This window comes from Euphorbia lathyris, chromosome 4, assembly GCF_963576675.1.
Source record: "Euphorbia lathyris chromosome 4, ddEupLath1.1, whole genome shotgun sequence".
Taxonomy (NCBI): Eukaryota; Viridiplantae; Streptophyta; class Magnoliopsida; order Malpighiales; family Euphorbiaceae; genus Euphorbia; species Euphorbia lathyris.
Window position 1 is genome coordinate 13,161,634 of NC_088913.1, and position 17,534 is coordinate 13,179,167.

General features: G+C 36.3%; 1 protein-coding gene across 1 annotated transcript; it reads right to left on the reverse strand.

Annotated features, from left to right (window-relative positions):
* Positions 1-1,822: 1,822 nt before the first annotated feature.
* LOC136226292 (uncharacterized) lies at positions 1,823-7,519 on the reverse strand. The gene is made up of 6 exons (XM_066014682.1): positions 7,206-7,519; positions 5,716-5,921; positions 5,105-5,384; positions 4,135-4,242; positions 2,255-2,499; positions 1,823-2,141 (listed from the first exon to the last, which is right to left on the reverse strand). The coding sequence occupies exons 1-6, from the start codon at positions 7,428-7,430 to the stop codon at positions 2,024-2,026; spliced, it is 1,182 nt and encodes a 393-aa protein (XP_065870754.1). The 5' UTR covers positions 7,431-7,519; the 3' UTR covers positions 1,823-2,023.
* Between the last annotated feature and the right edge of the window lie 10,015 nt (positions 7,520-17,534).

Sequence of the window (17,534 nt, forward strand, 5' to 3'; positions counted from 1 at the left end):
TATTTTTAATTACTATATATATTTCATTATATATATTTAATATATATTTCATTAGTTATTATTAGTTTTCATCACAGTTGAACCTCTAACTGAGACAATGTAGTAAAAGGCGAGGCCTAGAGAAGAGTTGTACAGACGAGGTGGAGAGAAAGTCCAAGACCGAAAGAAGCAGTAACCGGTTGAAATAATTGAACCACCGGTTGATTTCAAATTACGTGTACTTATAATCAACGGTAATACAATCAAAGTAACCTTTACTTTGTTTTTCAACAAAGTGAGGATAGCGGGCACCCTAAAGGAAGCAATCCATGAATTTATAAATGGAAAGAATATAAATCAAGATACAATAAACAAATATAACCTCTTTCCATTAGTATATCAAAAAGCTTTAATTGGAAGAATATCGACACTAAATGATCAAACGTTAAATTTAGATTTATTAAATCTTAGTTTTGGAATACTTTGAATTTCCAAGTAAATCTAATGATAATTCATAGTCGATGTAAACATTACTCTTAATATGAGACATGATTTGTTTTCAAATTGCCTTGAGAGATAGTACTGAAATAATTTTCCTAGAGCTGCCTTCTCTCTAGGATTTACATACCCTTCCGCCTACTCCCACCGCCTCCCACCGCTTTCTTCTTTCTTTTTTCTTCTTTGCCCCATCCAACCTGCCAATCTTCCGTTAGCTTCTTCCTTTTGCTGCAGTCTAGTTGAGGAGGAAGAAGTTCCTTCTTCCTCCTCCCACAGTTTTTATTTTTTCTTTGTTTTTCGTTTTTGTAGTTGTTTTTCCTTTTGTTTGTGTTGGTCTTGTTAGTTGGATCCTATATCTTATCATATCTCTAGATCTGTTGGAAGTGCATCTGGTGGCTACAATCTTTATTTTTGTAATTTTTTCTGTTGTAGTAAGAGCAGAAACGGTAGATCTTATCCGTAAATATATGTTTCAACTGTTGTTTATGTTCGATTTGCCTTTGATGGCCTTTTTTGCTTTTAATAGTCATTTTCTTGCCCTAGTGGACTATGTATTAGACTTAGCCTATATGTATGTGAGGTTTTATGTCTTACTGGTCTCATATTGTACTTGCAATTTTACTACTTAATGAAATATTAGCATTATTATCAAAAAAAAAAATATATGAGACATGATTTGACTATTTTGTATAATAAAAATAAAATTATATTTTGCAATAATCTTAAAACAAATTTAATCTTTATTCTTATTTCAAAATTGTTCCTTAAGAAGGGAATAAAAATGACCTTTAAGCCTTTCCTAAAATTTTCATTATTTCATGCATATGCCATAATGAATTTAAAGGATTGTCGATACAACTTTTAAAGTTTTAACTAAAGAACCTCAAACTCAAACTGATTAATTAAATTTAATTATCTAAAAATAAAAAATTAAAGGAACCCATATAAAGTTTTGGAAAGAAAACTTGCTATTTAGCCATAAATTAGGATAAAAAGACCGACGATATTAAAATTAGAAAAAAAATCCAATAATTAAAAATTAAAAATTAAAAATGTTTGAAATCACATTTCTTCTGAAACTACCATTTGTGATATTCTGAATCAAAATTCTCTTCTTATCAAACACCAGTTTAAAAAATCTATTAAAAAATTAAAGCTAATTAGAACATATTCTTATCAGTTTGTTAATATCAAAAAAAATATATATTATATTAAGAGATAAAATGTAAAAATACCTCAAATATTTACTGTCATGAACAAATTTACCTCTAATGTCTAAAATTGTACAATTTTACTATTAACATTGACAACTAAGAGCAATTTTACCCTTAAATAACAATCATAATACAGAAAAAGAAAACAATTATAATACAGAAAAAAATAGCAATTCGAAAGCAATCTTCTAACATTTTAAACAAAAAAAAAACAGTACTTTTACACACAAAAAAAAAAGTATCTATTCGCAAAGTTAACAGAAAAAATTTGTACACTACGCTTATGAACATTTCTATATACAGATGAAAGCCTCTTCTCCATCAGAGCATTTTCAAGCAACTTGATCATCTCCACATGTATCATTTTCCGCATCGCCTGTCAACGACAGAAGCTCCATGAGCTCCATTCGATACTCGAGACCTCGAAGGTAGTGTCCCAAAAGCATACACCTGAACAAAAGAAACATTGATAAAAAGAACAGATTAGTATCAGAAGCAATGACTAATTTCATCGCTGAAAAAGCGGAAAGTGTGTTAAAAAGGGCAATAGGATGTGGCCTAACCAGAAGAGTAGACGAGCTAAATAATCCCGCGTCAACGAAATTAGGGGCTGGAATGGGAGAGAAGTGTTCTCAACAAGTTCCGCACAATCTTCACTCCCCGCATTTCGTGCTCCAGTGGATGCATTCTCTGATTGAGGCGGAGCCTTGGAATGCATCTTTGGAGAAAGAGTTGCAAGGAGACCATGGACGACGGAGTAGATTACTTCTTTCAATTCTGACGATGTAGGTTCTGATAACTCAGCTACCTGTTCATCATACAATTTCAAGTTAAAAATAATAAGTAGAATCTAAGTTCCAAATGAGGTAGCCAAAGCTTGAACCCGGAGAGCAAGAATGTAATCAGATTAGAAAAGGAAGACGAATGCTGCAAACGATGTGTAACAGTAGGAAAGAAAATCACATGCTAATTAGTACGTGAGAGACATCGAATCGGATAACAGAAATGCTTGTGTAAGAACATGTTGCTTATAACCTGAGAGATTGCACTAAGGAGAGCCAACAGTAATACCAAAAGTCATATCTTGTCCCTATACATAACCAACATAAATCAGACTACAATTTAGTAGCATCAACACTCAACAGGATTGCAGTTAATTCACCGAGCTACGAAAATTTAAAAAAAAAATGAAAAAATGAAGTGGTAAACATGATTTTGGAACTTATTGAATGAAAAGAAAACAAAGAGCGGCCCGGTGCACTACGCATCCCCGCTAAGCGAGGGTCCGGGGAGGGGTCCCACCACAAGGGTGTATTGGGGGCAAGCCTTCTCCTGCCAATTTCTTTTGGCAAGAGGCCGCTCCTAAGACTCGAACCTGTGACCTCTCGGTCACACGACAACAACGTTTACCATTGCGCCAAGTCCCGCCCTCCAATGAAAAGAAAACAAAGATTTCAAAATAATACTAAAAGAGTAGCTGTTATGTGAGCCTCTGTCATAGAAAACCACAATCATTCCAAGTTAGCCTAATAAAACAGAAAATCCGTGCAGATAAAAAGTTGGAAAAAAGAATTCTGAGGCTCCTGATCTTTTCGATTTATATTGATTACGCCTCTGATCTTTCAATTTGACACATTGAGCTCTTAAACAATTATAATTGAATACATTAAGCTCCTCATGGCCAAGAAAGTCAGCTTTGAATACAAAACTTGATTAAGGGAGCATTGTTTATTTTATTTGCTTTCGGAATTTTGCATTTTAACAGTTCTTTATATGTCTGATGTGATGTGGCTATAGAGAAATCGTAAAACTAAGTATAATTTTAGAAGCAAATGAAACAAATAATGCTCTTTTAACTGAATTGGATGTTTAAAGCTAACTAAATTGGCAAGCAAGGCTTAATGTGTACAGTAATAACTGATTGAGGGCTCAATATCTCAAATTGAAAGATCGTGGACTCAATTAACAAAAATCGAAAAGATAAAGGGCTTAAAGATCCTTTTTTCTTAAGAAAAATACCATGAAATGTTATAATTACTCTCAGATATTCTAGAGTCTTTGGAAGGCTTTTGGAAATATACTAAATATTACTGGAGAAGAAAGCAAATATTACAAGCATTAAAAGCCCGCGATCCCCAATTTGATGTGAAGCCTGCAACAACTGCAACTTATAGGGCCTGTTTGGTTTAACTTTAGTTATGTACTGTTTGTTATTGTTGTTAGCAGCAACAACTATTTCTCAATCCTAACCAAACACTTTATATCTGCCGTTTAAAGTAAAACAAAACAACAAAAAAGAGCTACAAAAAGGAGAACCGAACGAGCATACAATGGCACATCGTTACAGGCAAATGTTCGATTCAAAAAACATTGCCAACGCTAAAAAAAGGGGAGCATCAGTAGCAAAACAACCACTAGACTAATAAGAGATTGAAAATTGAACCTTTTCTGGTTGTAATGACCTTAAGTAGTCCAGCAAGTCATTCTTTTCTTCACCTACAAACTGTTGCATTTGAAGAGCAGCACTTTTCCTCTTGACATCATGGAGTTCCTTTGATACACCAAAAAAAAAGTGAGTATGCACCCTGACAATCATAAATAGGCTATTAAGAACATTCAAATAAAGCTACAATACAACAGGATCAATGGGAATAATCAAATTTGAAAATAAAAGGCAGAACACATCCGGGGGCCCTGAACTTGGCACAGAAAACCGATTGGCCCCTTGAACTTTAAGGATGTGTCATTAGCCTCTTGAACTTGCTTAATGTGATATCAATGACCCCTACGTGGCAACATAAGAGAAGGTTCGGACAAATTGAAGTTCGCATCACTTTAACCAAGTTCAAGGGGTCAATATGTTACTTTAAGCAAGTTTTTAGGGGGCCAATAGGTCACTTCAAGTAAGTTCAGGGGGTCAATATGTCACTTTACCTAAGGTTAGCAGGCTAATGAGACATCTCCAAAGCCCAGGGAGTCAATTGGTTTTCTATGCCACGTTCGGAGGGAGATATAGTCCTCCCTCCTACGGCTAAAGATCAAACTAAAACAGAATGGCCACAATCTTAACAAATTTTCTTTCTCTTCTTGATATGACAAGATTATTAGATCAAAGATACAAACCGAAAGAGAAACATTATCTGACAAAAATGACAATTTCACTTTGCAACATGACAATTTTTTTCTTATACAAAAATTTGCCATCTCATCAGCCAAAAAAACAAAAAACAAAGACATCAATATGGATCTTTCTCTAATAATGACTAATGCCTATTGAGCCTTTATCAGAAAATACTTTAGTTTCATGTCCTTCTATCTATAGAAATTTGCAACCAACAGACCAATAGATTATAAACAAGGAAAACCAAAAACGGTACTTGGTTTGCTCATCTACCAAGCTAAGATAAGCGTACCTTTTTCACATAAGATAAGCGTGATTGCAAATGAAAAATATATTCTTGAACTTCAGGGGACATTTCACCAAAACCTTCAGTAACATTATCATATGGGTCTTCAGTTACGTTTTCAGATCTGCTACTTTTTTCGTAGCATTTATTCGTTTTAGCACTATCTTCCTCTGACCCTTGCAAATAAATTTTACTTGTTTCATGTGCTTCATTTTCAAAAATTTCATCATGCTCATCAAGGTTCCTTTCAAGGCAAAGCCTATACTCCGCATTCCGCAATGTATACCTACAATTGAAGCCTAGATATTATTTCTAAACAACTGAAATTTGACTGGAGAATAAATGTTAAGAGTATCATTTACAGAATACTAAAACTGTTCGCTAGTATAAAACAAGCAATCAAACAACTCAAGTAAAGAAGGCATAATGCATTTCCTAAATTATAGGCTATCCGCTACAGAAATAAGATCTGCTAAAACTGCAAGGAGCCCATCATAAGCCAGATTCCAAGGGCAATCAATAGGATAAAAATTGTCTAATGTTGTATGATTGCATTATGACTTTGTGGGAGGTCAAAAGAATAAGAACATATATAAGAATGTAATGAATAACCATACCCAGTCATCAACGAGGATACCAATAATTTGGAGAGTGGTTCCCACAAAGCCTCGATCGAAACTTTAAACTGATCAGATGGAAGTAACCCCAACATGCCAGAGATAGTCCTCTTCATGGCATCCAATGTAGTAGGTGGAACATCTCTCTGGATAAGGCTCACATCTAATGGCTCTATCTCTTGTATCAAATCCGAAAGAACTGATTTCTGAAAGAACAAAGACTCGGCATCAGTAAGACGGAGAAGACTTACCAATCATTATTTAAAGCAACACACAAATTAACTTCTAATACTTATTGATAATTCTCTATAATTACTGTGTCTCTATCTATTAATAATGGCAGGATTCTATACAAGCATATACTACTGCCATATCCTTTTTCCAGATATCAACATCGAATAAGTTCAAATGATAGCAATAATTCTTCCATGGAGTACCTTGATTATGAGTTGTTACAAGTGCTTTTCTCTTTTATTCTGTTGGTTCACTGTCACGATTATTCGAATTATGCCTATTTAGAGTGAATCGTTATATTCCCTATTCTTATTTAAGGTAGGTTATATTTCCTATTCTTATTTAAGGTAGGTTAGAATTAATAGGGTGATTTAAGGTAAGTTAGAATTACTAGGGCCATAAATTTAGGAGGCTAGCTATAATCATTCTGTACCAATTGACTATGCAATAGATTAATGAAATCTTTATTTCTTTCTTCTAAATTCTTCTCTCTATTCTTCTCTATATTCTCTCTGTTCTCATTCTTTTTCTTCCTATTCTAAAATTCTAGTTCATCGGAATCCTAGTTCTCACATTCACATTCCACTGTGACGCAGTAGAGGTAAATATTTAAGAACTTCATATGTGAATTCTTTCAGACCTAATAATCCAGACCTTCTTCCTCGTGATTAACATATTCACTATTTGATGTTGTTGTTAGCTATTGTTATTGCTGGTAGCTCAGGTGGTAAGACGTTAGCTGATTTCCGTTTCTCAATTCTAACCAAACACTCTTGATATACTGTTTGGCGTAAAACAGTAAAAAAGAGCTACAAGAAAAGAGAACTAAACTGGCATTAACAGCCGAATTGGGTTGAAAATTTCTAGTGTTGATCGAAACATAATCTACCAAGTTCAAATGATTCCAACCACTAATTTGTTTCAATGCAATAAATAAATTTGTGATGAAAATTGTTCATGTTCGCTTTCAAATTGAATTAAGTGGTTATCAGAGAACCAATAATCAAATTACTCCAATCAATTCCAAACATCATTAGTTCAAAAATACAGCATTCAACTAAGACAAAGCAACTCATATCCACACTAAATTTTTCTGAATGAAATCAAATCCCTCAAAAACAGATTTGACATTCACACTTTCTTCAACAATAACATAGCTAATAAGTTGAAGCTGTATTGAAGAGCCAAATTTCACTCACGAAATGCTCAAGCCAATTCAATTTGAGAAAATAAAAATAAAAATCGTAAACACTAACCTTATCAGCAGAATTCCAATTACGATTAGAAACGAAATCATCGGAAGAGGAAGCGAGAATCAGCGTCCGAGTTTTTCTAGGGTTTGAAGTGACAGAAGCAGAAAGAGGAGGAGAAAAAGGGAACGAGAGAGAAAAAGGAGAATAGTTATGGTGGTTATGGAAAGAAGAGAGAATCCGAGGAGGAGAAGGAAGAGAAGCTGAGAGAAAAGAGGCAAAGGTTGCCATTGGAAACAACCTTAAAGCTTCAGTCTTTTCTCTTCTTCTTCTTCCTCTCTGCGTCGTCGTCTCTCTCTCTCTCTTTCGAAGGTCAAAATCAGAAGTTTCAGCCACAATATCTCTAAATGGATGATGGACGCACACGTGTCGATATGGGATTGACGACTCATTGGCTGTATTAACTTGCTATCATAGTCCTGCTTTCATGTGAAAATTCTTTTTTTTCTTGTAATAAAAATGCATTAGTCTCTAATGGTTGCTTTTAGTTTGCTTTTAGGACCAATTTGCAATTTCCAAAAATTTAGTGGAGATCTTCTAACCATTAGATAGAGTTAGGGCTGTAATCGAGCCGAGCCGAACCGATTTTTGACCTGTTCAAACTCGGCTCGCTATAAAATTAACGAGCTCTATCTCGGGCTCGAGCCAAGCTTGCTATAAAATTAACGAGCCGAGCCCGAGCCGAGCTTTGGCTTGCTCAACGAGCTGGAGCCGAGCTTCGAGCTTGTTTCGAGCCTAAAATCCTCTTTTGGACTTGGTTCATTAAGAAAATTATCTAACCATGAATTGTTTGTGAGTAAATTGTTAATTATATTTGTGAAGTTTGCTCGCAAATAACTCTTTAATTGTGTACATAAACAAGCTCATAAACAAAGTTCGTGAATAAATAAACAAGATGCTTATAAATAGTTCGTCTATTACTCATTTATTATGTTTGTGAACGAACTCATCTAATAGCAAATGAAATAATATTAAGTTTAGATATTTGTGAACTAACACAAAACTATATAGTGTTCTACAAAACTAAAATTTGTTCATAAATGTTCTAATCGAGCCTGCTCGCAAGCTTGAGCTTTGGCCTGCTCAAGCTTGGCTCGTTTACGAACCGAGTCAGTAAATCGTGTTCACGAGCGACTCGTTTACAAATCGAGCCGAATCGAGCCGATCACCGAGCCGCTCATGAGCGGCTCTGTTCATTTACAATTCTAGTGAAATGGGATAGAGTTAATTGAAACTCTCCCATTTCCAGCGAGTCGCCCAATTGGGCGACTTGTTTGGCCTGCTCAAAGGCCTAGCAAGAAAACATGTTCAATTGCTGAAGTGATTTTGACGCGCGCAAGCACACCACGAAAAAAATTTGCGTTGGTTGCAAACCCCATATCAGGCGAGTGGCATGTTTAAATTCACTTTTTCCATTTTGAGTGAGGCTGCTTGGTCTTATTACTTTACATTTTATTTGTTTATTTAAACACTTCTCAATTTATTTGTTAAATGCTTTTTGGACATAAAAACTGAATACTGAATTTATTTGCAGGAATTTGTTTTAAATATTTTTCATCTCAATTCCAACTTTTTTTTAGGTTAATTCTAACTTTTAATAATTCTAATTTTTAAAGTATTTTTTGTTTTTAATTACTAATATCAATTAAAATCTAGACAAAAAATGATATTACGCTTTTAATATAATTTATTATCAATTATATTATTATTATAAAATAAGTTAATTGATTAAAAGTAAATAAAATAAAATATTATATGACGTGTGGATCCATTAAACAGAGTGATTGTGACTAACCATTAGAGGAAATTTTTGGAAGAGTTGTTTAGATTAAAGAGCTGTTGGAAATGGGTGAGGTGGTATGGTTGGAGGGTGTGCAACCCTCCGACCACTAGAGTTGCTCTTAGGCTGTTAAATGCACAATTGCTCCGACATCTTAAAATGGTAATTTAACTTTAATTTGTCTCAATAAAATAACTCAATTTTAAGTTGTGTCTTAATTAGATCGTTTAGCCTATTTTAGTGATTAAAAAGCATTGATATAATGATATGGGTGATACGTTAACATGAATCAACTCAGATCTATGACTGAAACGGAATGTGACAGCCACGTATCAGTTATTTTTATGAAAAAAAATTAAATTTTGTTTTTTTTTCATAAAAATAGCTGATATGTTATAGCCAAATGGCGCATACGTGTATGTCATACGTCGTTTCGGTCAGAGATCTGAGTTGACGCATGCTGACGTCTCATTTATGTCATTATTCTGATGCTTTTTAATTACTGAAATTTTCAGATTGACCTAATTAAGAAAACAAAACTCAAAATTAAGTAGACAAATTGAAGTTAAATAAACATTTTAAAACAACCATATAAATACAGTGACCAATGGTGCATTTAACCCATTATTCCCACAAAATATCCTTGTTTTGGAAATTTAAGAAAATAGCAAGTGAAAAAAGAGATTTTATTTTTTTAAAGAAAAAAGAGATTTTATTCTTTTTGTGTGTTTATTTTAATAACATATAATTATTTCCTTTATTTCTTTTTAATTTTAGATTTACCTCTCTTACTCAAACTCTATGATTTTATAAATTTTTTTCATTTTTCACTACATTACAACTATGCCATAGTTATGAAATTCTGTTTAATCTCTATTTTACTTTTCACTTTTTATTTTGGCTTTTATACGTATTTATTTTTACTAGACTAATTTCATTTTTTATCCTTTTATTTTTTTTATTTTTACTTTTTCAGTTTGATAAATATAGTTTTGACCAAAAATTTTATTTTATTATATTATTTTTTATTAGTAAAAAGACAAAAATCCCAAAAACACAAGAAGAAAACTATAAACAGGTTAAGCGGCTGAGGGCCACTCCACTACAATTTTCAAATAAGATGTTCTGAATGCCTGCAGGAGGCACATCGCACTCGTTATGACCCAAAGGAAATGATCCTGCGAATTCCGCCATCTAATCAGCAGCCCGATTACCCTCCTGATATATATGTCTAAATGAGATTTCCCAATCCCGAGATCGGAAGTCAAAACATTGGTTAATTAGCCAAGAGAAATGGTGATGGAGTTCAACACCCTTTTCTAGACTATCAATCATCGATTTAGCGTCCACCTCAACTTTTAATTTCTTCACACCCCTGCTCCATGCCAATCGTATGCCAAAATATAACCCCCACAACTCGGCCATAAACACAGTGCAAATACCAATATTACATAACCTCTCTGCCACAACCCCCGATAAACCTCGTGCTGCAGCGTATCTTGGATTTCCTTTACAAGAACCGTCAAAATTTAACTTCAGCCAGCCTTTTTCCGGTGGATCCCAGCTTACCCAAATTGTGGTGGGGATTTTGTCACTATTTTTATCCAAACTATAAAAGCCGCTCGATAGCCAACAACTTCATGAATCAGAAAGGCCCTACTATCCCTATTGGTTCGAGTTCCATTAAAAAAGTATTCATTTCTACACTTCCAAATCCACCAAAGTGAAATTGAAAAAAAGCATACACTAATCCACTCCGCTCAGCTTGCTGATAGGGACGTTTTGTCCCTATCTTTTTAGCATGATTTACGATTTATTTTGAGCTAATAATTAAGTTTAATTACAAAAATAAGTGTGTTTTGAATAAATAAAAAAATAATAATAAAATTATACTTTTGATAATTTTTCATTCATGTTTTATTAATTTTAGAGAAATAAAGAATACAGTAATCTCGGTGTTCGTAATCGTGTTTTGCAGGTTCGGGATAAACACACGAGATGCAAAGGACAAATAGCCGAAATTCAGCTCAGTCCACGTGGAGCGTGCTTCGCCTTATGCAGAGCGTGCCAAGTCATCATGCGGTGCCCACTGAATCACGGCAGTCAACCTTATCTTTGCCCCAGGTCAACTCAGTCCACACAGAGCGTATCACACACCACGTGGAGTTTGGACCGGTGAGAATCAATTGATAAACTCCATGACCTCACTCACGCGGAGCATGACCCCTTCTACGCGGAGCTTGGACCGTGAGAATAGATTGAAGAAATTCAGGAGTTCATCTACGCGGAGCTTGGCCAACTTCACGCGGAGCGTGGACCGGTCAACATTTGGGGATCTAATCTTCGAAAGTGTGAAATCTGCAACAAATATGGAAGACCTTTTTTACGCAGAGCGTGGCCTGGAAAATCAACAGAAAGTGTGAACTATCCCAAAGACCTCTGTAATTGTGATTATGCCCCCGAATTTGATTTGTATAAATAGGAGTGCTTAGCACTCATTTAGGCATTCAGATTTTGTATAATAAAACTCTACCACCTTGAGAGCTTGTGTATTCGTTCCGTTACTCCGTCGAAGTTCCGTTCCATCCTTATTCCCCAAGCTCGAGAGCTCCACCTCCAAGTCCTATGAGACAGCTTTGAGTCCGGTTAGCTAGTTCCAAGGATCGATTCTTCTTTCCTTTCTACTTGTTAATTAGCTTGCACTCTTCCTGTGTACTAGGCTTGGTTGTATTCCGCATTTACGCGTTCCACATTTATAATATATGATTTGCAATTTCAGTTTCTCTATACGTGTTGATATTTATTACTTGCTTTGATACTCATAATTGACTGTTGTGTAGGTTGATTACGAACTCCGAAACTCATTGGAAACCATATAGGTGTTGTCCTACCGGAATTGACAATCCAGAAACCGTAGGAATTGACAAGCCATGGAACTTACGGGCCCTAGTTTCCGATCCCTAGAATTAGAATCGCCTTAAGAGGGAGCCACGAGATCTAAGCACTTCACGGGGTTGGTCAGTTTATACGTAGTCGTCTTTACAAGAGTAAATTGTTACTCGTATATGTTCTGAAATATTGTTTATTATATGTTGTAACTTATCGTCACCCGTATCACTCCCTTAGAGTTTGAACTATACAAATCTGTCTCACCATAGTTTAGGAGTAGTTGTAGTTGTCACCCAATCCAAAGCTAAAGTATTCACTGCCTAGATAACGAATAGAACCGAGTAGTTTAATACTTGTAGATATAAATCCCGCGGATTCGATACCTGGACTTAACCAGATTTATTACTTGATACGACAGGGTACACTTGCCCCTAAGTAAAGGAGCCAGGCTAGTTAAGAGATCATAACCGTAAAACCACACAACACACAACACATAACGCTCTAGCTTCGACCCCTACACTATCACTTGCTACGGTTACTCAAATTAATCTGTAGCCAATTATGCAGATCCATTGAATAAAATTCACCTTGGAGGCTTACCGGGATGAATCGGTCCCAAATTCTTTTCGCCAAAGGACAGTCATGGAGGTGGTGAATTACGGTTTCCTCAGCCGAGCAAGACGAGCAACTGCCGAATATGACAAAGATCGGGAAGCTTATTAGCATTATAGAGGATGCTCGACCTCGCAACAAGCCAGACAAAAATACGGATTTTTTGCTCCACCTCTAGCTCCCAGATTAATCACCATATGCTGTCATTTCCTGGTTCGGGAACAATAAATGCAGATCGAAACCCCCAAAGCCCCTGTATAACGGCCCGTATTCGACTCCCTCCAATACTATCTGTCATTTTCCTCCGAATCTGGAAACACCAGGAAGGAAGATAATATAAAAAAGAGCAGTAGCAGGTAAAAATTGGGATAAACTCTCCCAGTTCCATCTGCTTGTGTCGAGCCAATATGATGTAACATCCAGATGAATCAAACTAAGTGGGACCGCATGAACTGTCAAGTTAATGAGCGGGTCAGTGTCGCACCAGCTGTAGACACCGAGTCGGAGGACCTGTGACGAAAACCTGTAACAATACGGTTGAAGCGGTTGGTTCCGGGAGTTTTAAAAGCAAAAAAATATATATAATAAAAAAACGAGAGGTCAGTAAGAGTTGCGGTCGTCGAGTGGACGGTTCGCGAGTGCTCGGCGACGTGGTGCGAGCGCCTAGCGGCAGTTGGCGCGCGCCCGACGACAGTTGGACACGCGCCCGGCAGCGCGGGACGCACGCCCGACGGCCGCTGGGCGCGCACGCCCGACAACCGTTGGGCGAGCGCCCAACGACGTGGGGCGAACGCCCAACATCGTTGGGAGGACGCCCAACGGTCGTTGGGCGAATGCCCAACTTTCGTTGGGCGAACGCCCAACGTAAGTTGGGCGCGCGCCCAACATCAGTTGGGCGTTCGCCCAACTGATTTTGGGCGTCCGCCCAACATTTTGGGCGTAGGCCCAAAATGTTTTGAGCGTAGCCCGACGCCCGTCGGGCTACGCCCAAAATATTTTGGGATCCGTGCCTATAAAAGGCACGGATCCCCATGCATTCAAGGAGAAGGAATTTTGGAGAGCTTTCTCACTCTATACATTTTTAGAGAGAGAAAGTGAATTCTTTTGAGAAAAATATTTTTTTTCTCAAAAAGTCCGAATTTCCTAAAAGTTAAATTTTTACTAAAAAACCCGAAAAACACCGGAAAATCACGATTCGCGGAATCAACCGACTTCGACTGTCAGATACCGATCTTGAGGTATTATCCAAGGACTAGACTCGTTTTATTTTATTTAATTTCTTTCCTTTATTCATTTATTTTTATGTTATAATTTTATTTATTTAGTTAAATAAACGTTCGATTTTGTTTTGAAATAAAAACCTCGTTTTAATATCCCAATACGAACCGTGATCCGATTCAAAGGTAGTTCGGGATTAAAAACGTTGTAATTATAAGTTTTTTAAAAATATTTCTAAATAACGTTTTAAAATAAAACATCGTTTTAGGAGTCCCCGTTATAGACTATGATCCAATTTTGGTAGTTCGGGAACCCAAAACGATAGAATAGATCTAATCTAAAGCTTTTTGAATAAATCTGGAAACTGTTGGACTAATTCTGTAATTTTCCGTTTTCTGTCATAAAGGCTGTTTACCGACGGATTTTCCGTCGGTAAAGCTGCTGGAATGTAAAAAATACTGTTTTGGTCCTTCTTTCCCAACTTTTAGACTTTTGGTCCTTGTATATATATGTGTATAATTATGTAATGTATTTATGAAAATTATTTTGGGTTATATAACTATTAATTACATATTATTTATCTATCTACTTTATATTTTAAACTTAATTTACATCAATTTAGTTTTGTAAAGTAACATATTTGTACATAGCTATAGTTTTTTTTGGTTTATTTGAGTTATATTAGCCATTATTTACGGTGGGGGTTATTTCCTATATATTTATTATGTAAAACTATTTTGGGATGAATTTAACTTTTTTATTTATGGATTTTATTCTCTATTTTTACATTGTTTCTTAAATCAAAATCAAAGTGTATTTTAATTAGTATTATCTCTATTTTCACTTATATATATATGTACTATTGTTTTGTTTCTTACCATATATTTAACCTACATATATTATTACTATTTTTACCATTCTAGTATATACGTATAAATATGTATATTTATTTTCCTTTTAGGTTTTCTATATGTATATATTCTATAAATATATTTGGGTTGATTTAGACTAAATTTCTTAATTGTTGTGATTAGAGGTTAATTGAGTGAAAAAAGGGAAAACAAAACCACAAAAAGAGAGTTTAATTTGCTTACTTAAACTAAAAGTTTTTCTAGATATTCCTAAAAAGTAAATAAAAGGCTTTTTCTATCATTTCAAACGATCTTCTTAAACATCACGTTTTAAAACTTTAATTCGTCCCAACGACGGATTAAGCGAACCTTGTAATTAAAATCGTTTCTTTTCATTATAAATAATGAAGTTTTGAATCGTTTTCCTAACTAAACAGTTTTATACAAAATGAATGAACTTGTATGCTTAATCACGTTTTTGGTTAAAACTTCTTGTTCAAACGTTTTCAAACGCTCGAGTCGTTCCAACGGCGATTCGAGTCGATGTCATGTAAATTAACGGGGTTTTGAAACGTACCTAAATCGTTCCAACGGCGATTAAGGTACGAACCTTGTAAATAAACTCATTTTTCGGGGAGTGAGATTAGCTTAGAGTTAGTGTATAGTCTAAAGCATAAAATCACACTATGAATAAATCAATTCTCTCTTCTCCCCCTCTCTCTCTTGTATACTTTAAATTTATGCAAAATGGGTGATTCTTTACTAAAATGGCTTTCAATAACATGCTCAAAACGGTTTTCAAAGCGAGAAAGAAAAGGTTTCAAATGAATTTTAAACTTAAAGAAATATGCGATTAGTCCGTTATCGCCTAACACGCTGAGTAGGAGGCCGGTGGTTCATAACCGGGCGATGTCGGGGTGCCTATTAGTCTTTCTCCGAAAAGGAGCTAGCCTTCTCGGCTCGTACCTAAGTTTCCCGAACCCTCACCAGTCTCCCGCAAGGGATCGGTGTTCATTTTCCCATTCGTGGGTGGCGACTCTTCCATATCTCCGAGCTCCCGTCCTGCCGAGCAGCTTGATTCCACGATTGGTTGCTTTCGGCACCAATCACCGCTTACGTCGCCATGAGGTGTCCACCCTCCGGTCCGCCCGGGCGAGGCCGTTTGACACCTTGTCTAACAAGTGGCGACTCTGCTGGGGAAGCGAGAAATTTGATTCCGGAAGGCGTGTATTAAGCCCTTAACGGGGACGGATCGTATTATTTCTTTTCGTATGCATTCATAAGCATTATTGCAAACCTTTTGGGTAATTTCCGTGAAACCTCTAGCGAGAGTCCATTCGTCGCTCGAAAGAGGCTAGCGTAAGTTCCCCCTTACAATAAGGCGCCAAAGGGTCCCCATCCATTCGTTAGGGGCGAATTTGTGCGGTCCTGTGAGGTCCCGCGATCAGCCATGTCAGCATATAGTAGCCTTAGAAGTTGCCATAGGATTACCCGTTACTATTTTTGATGTGATAAATGAATCAATTCGTGTTTTCAAATTGCCATGATACGTGTCTAATCCTAAAACTAAGTAAAGAAAATGAAACGATACGTTAATATATACTCTTGAACCGATATATAAACTACCCCAAAACATCGAAACGATTCGAACTAAAGACGACTTAGTCATCTCGTGTGAATGAACTTGTGCGACCCGCCTGGTCCCTTTCCGTGTCCCGAAGAAGGCACATGTTCAGGAAATACGTTGTGACGTAAGCACGTATTAGTACAAGTCGGTTTGATATTAAAGATGGTTATATCTCGATTCAAAAGACTATATTAACGATAATCGTTGTTCACATTCTTTAATACGTTGGGATAAAGCGAGATTATGACGAAACGAAAACGAAGAACATTTCTGTTTTGAACGACCCCGTTGTAACTTAAAGAGTTTTGCAAACGTAGCCCGTCCCTTCCGAATAAAAGACAAGCTCTTACGTTACACCTTGCGTTGTTCTAAGGAGAAATGGACGTATCCGCAAAAGTGACTAAGAAAATAAAAAATAAATAAATAATGAAACCGACCAAAATCATTCTGTATCTACGATATATGTGAATCCCGAGAGTAGTTAAAGAAAATAAACCAATGCCGTTGAATACGTGCCTCGAACGAGTATATACGCCGTTTAAAATCACGAAGCCGAATTAAGCTAAACCGCATAATTGCACCATATGGACGAGACTATGGGTTTGACTAATGGCTCGATCATTTTGACCATTACCAAAACTACAAGAAATATGGCCCGATCTGCATGTTTTCTTAACTCGTGCCTAGATGAAAAGAACGGTAATATCCTCTCTTCGAATAAGCATGTGATTAAACGAAATGTTGATTTTCTATAACCACGCTAGGATGTTATATCCCGTAAATTGGAAGAAATAAAGAGTTGTTATTAGCCGAAAGATTATCGTGCGCTCGAATAAGACTCACCGTCTTTTCATGTAGCTAAAACGAGCAAGCGGATTTTGACGCTAGAAACAAACACGTTACGCGATGAGTCCGTTCCCTAACATAAATCCAAAAGTGATACCATCACTAAACAAACACGTGGTTGCGTCTCTCGATAGATCCAAAAGATCCCGTTGTAATCCAAAAATCGAGACATAAACCCACGCGAATAAAGGGGAACGAGTCATTGTCGATAACGAACGATTGAACCAAAAGAATAACTTGTACCATGTTTAAATCTGATATACGCTCAAAAGGGAGTCAAAACCCGAACTAATGCGTCTCGCGAAATAACAAAAGACGAGTTATTCCGAAAGGACAATCCCATTTGGTCGATATCTTAGTCGCTGAGCGCTGATGCGTTAAAACGAATTGTATTGTTTGATGAATGATTTATTTTTCCGCAATAATCGACGGCATCACGCGTCCTCTGGACCACGATGTGAGCCCATGCCAAAATCCTAGGAAAGAGACTTGGACCAACGAGTGTGTGGAGG

Coding starts and splice junctions, on each gene's coding strand:
- LOC136226292 (XM_066014682.1), bottom strand. CDS start 7,430: ATGGCAACCTTTGCCTCTTTTCTCTCAGCTTCTCTTCCTTCTCCTCCT. Junction 4,243..5,104: donor GCTTATCTTATGTGAAAAAG/GTACGCTTATCT, acceptor GGTGTATCAAAG/GAACTCCATGATGTCAAGAG. Junction 2,500..4,134: donor GGTCATTACAACCAGAAAAG/GTTCAATTTTCA, acceptor TATGATGAACAG/GTAGCTGAGTTATCAGAACC.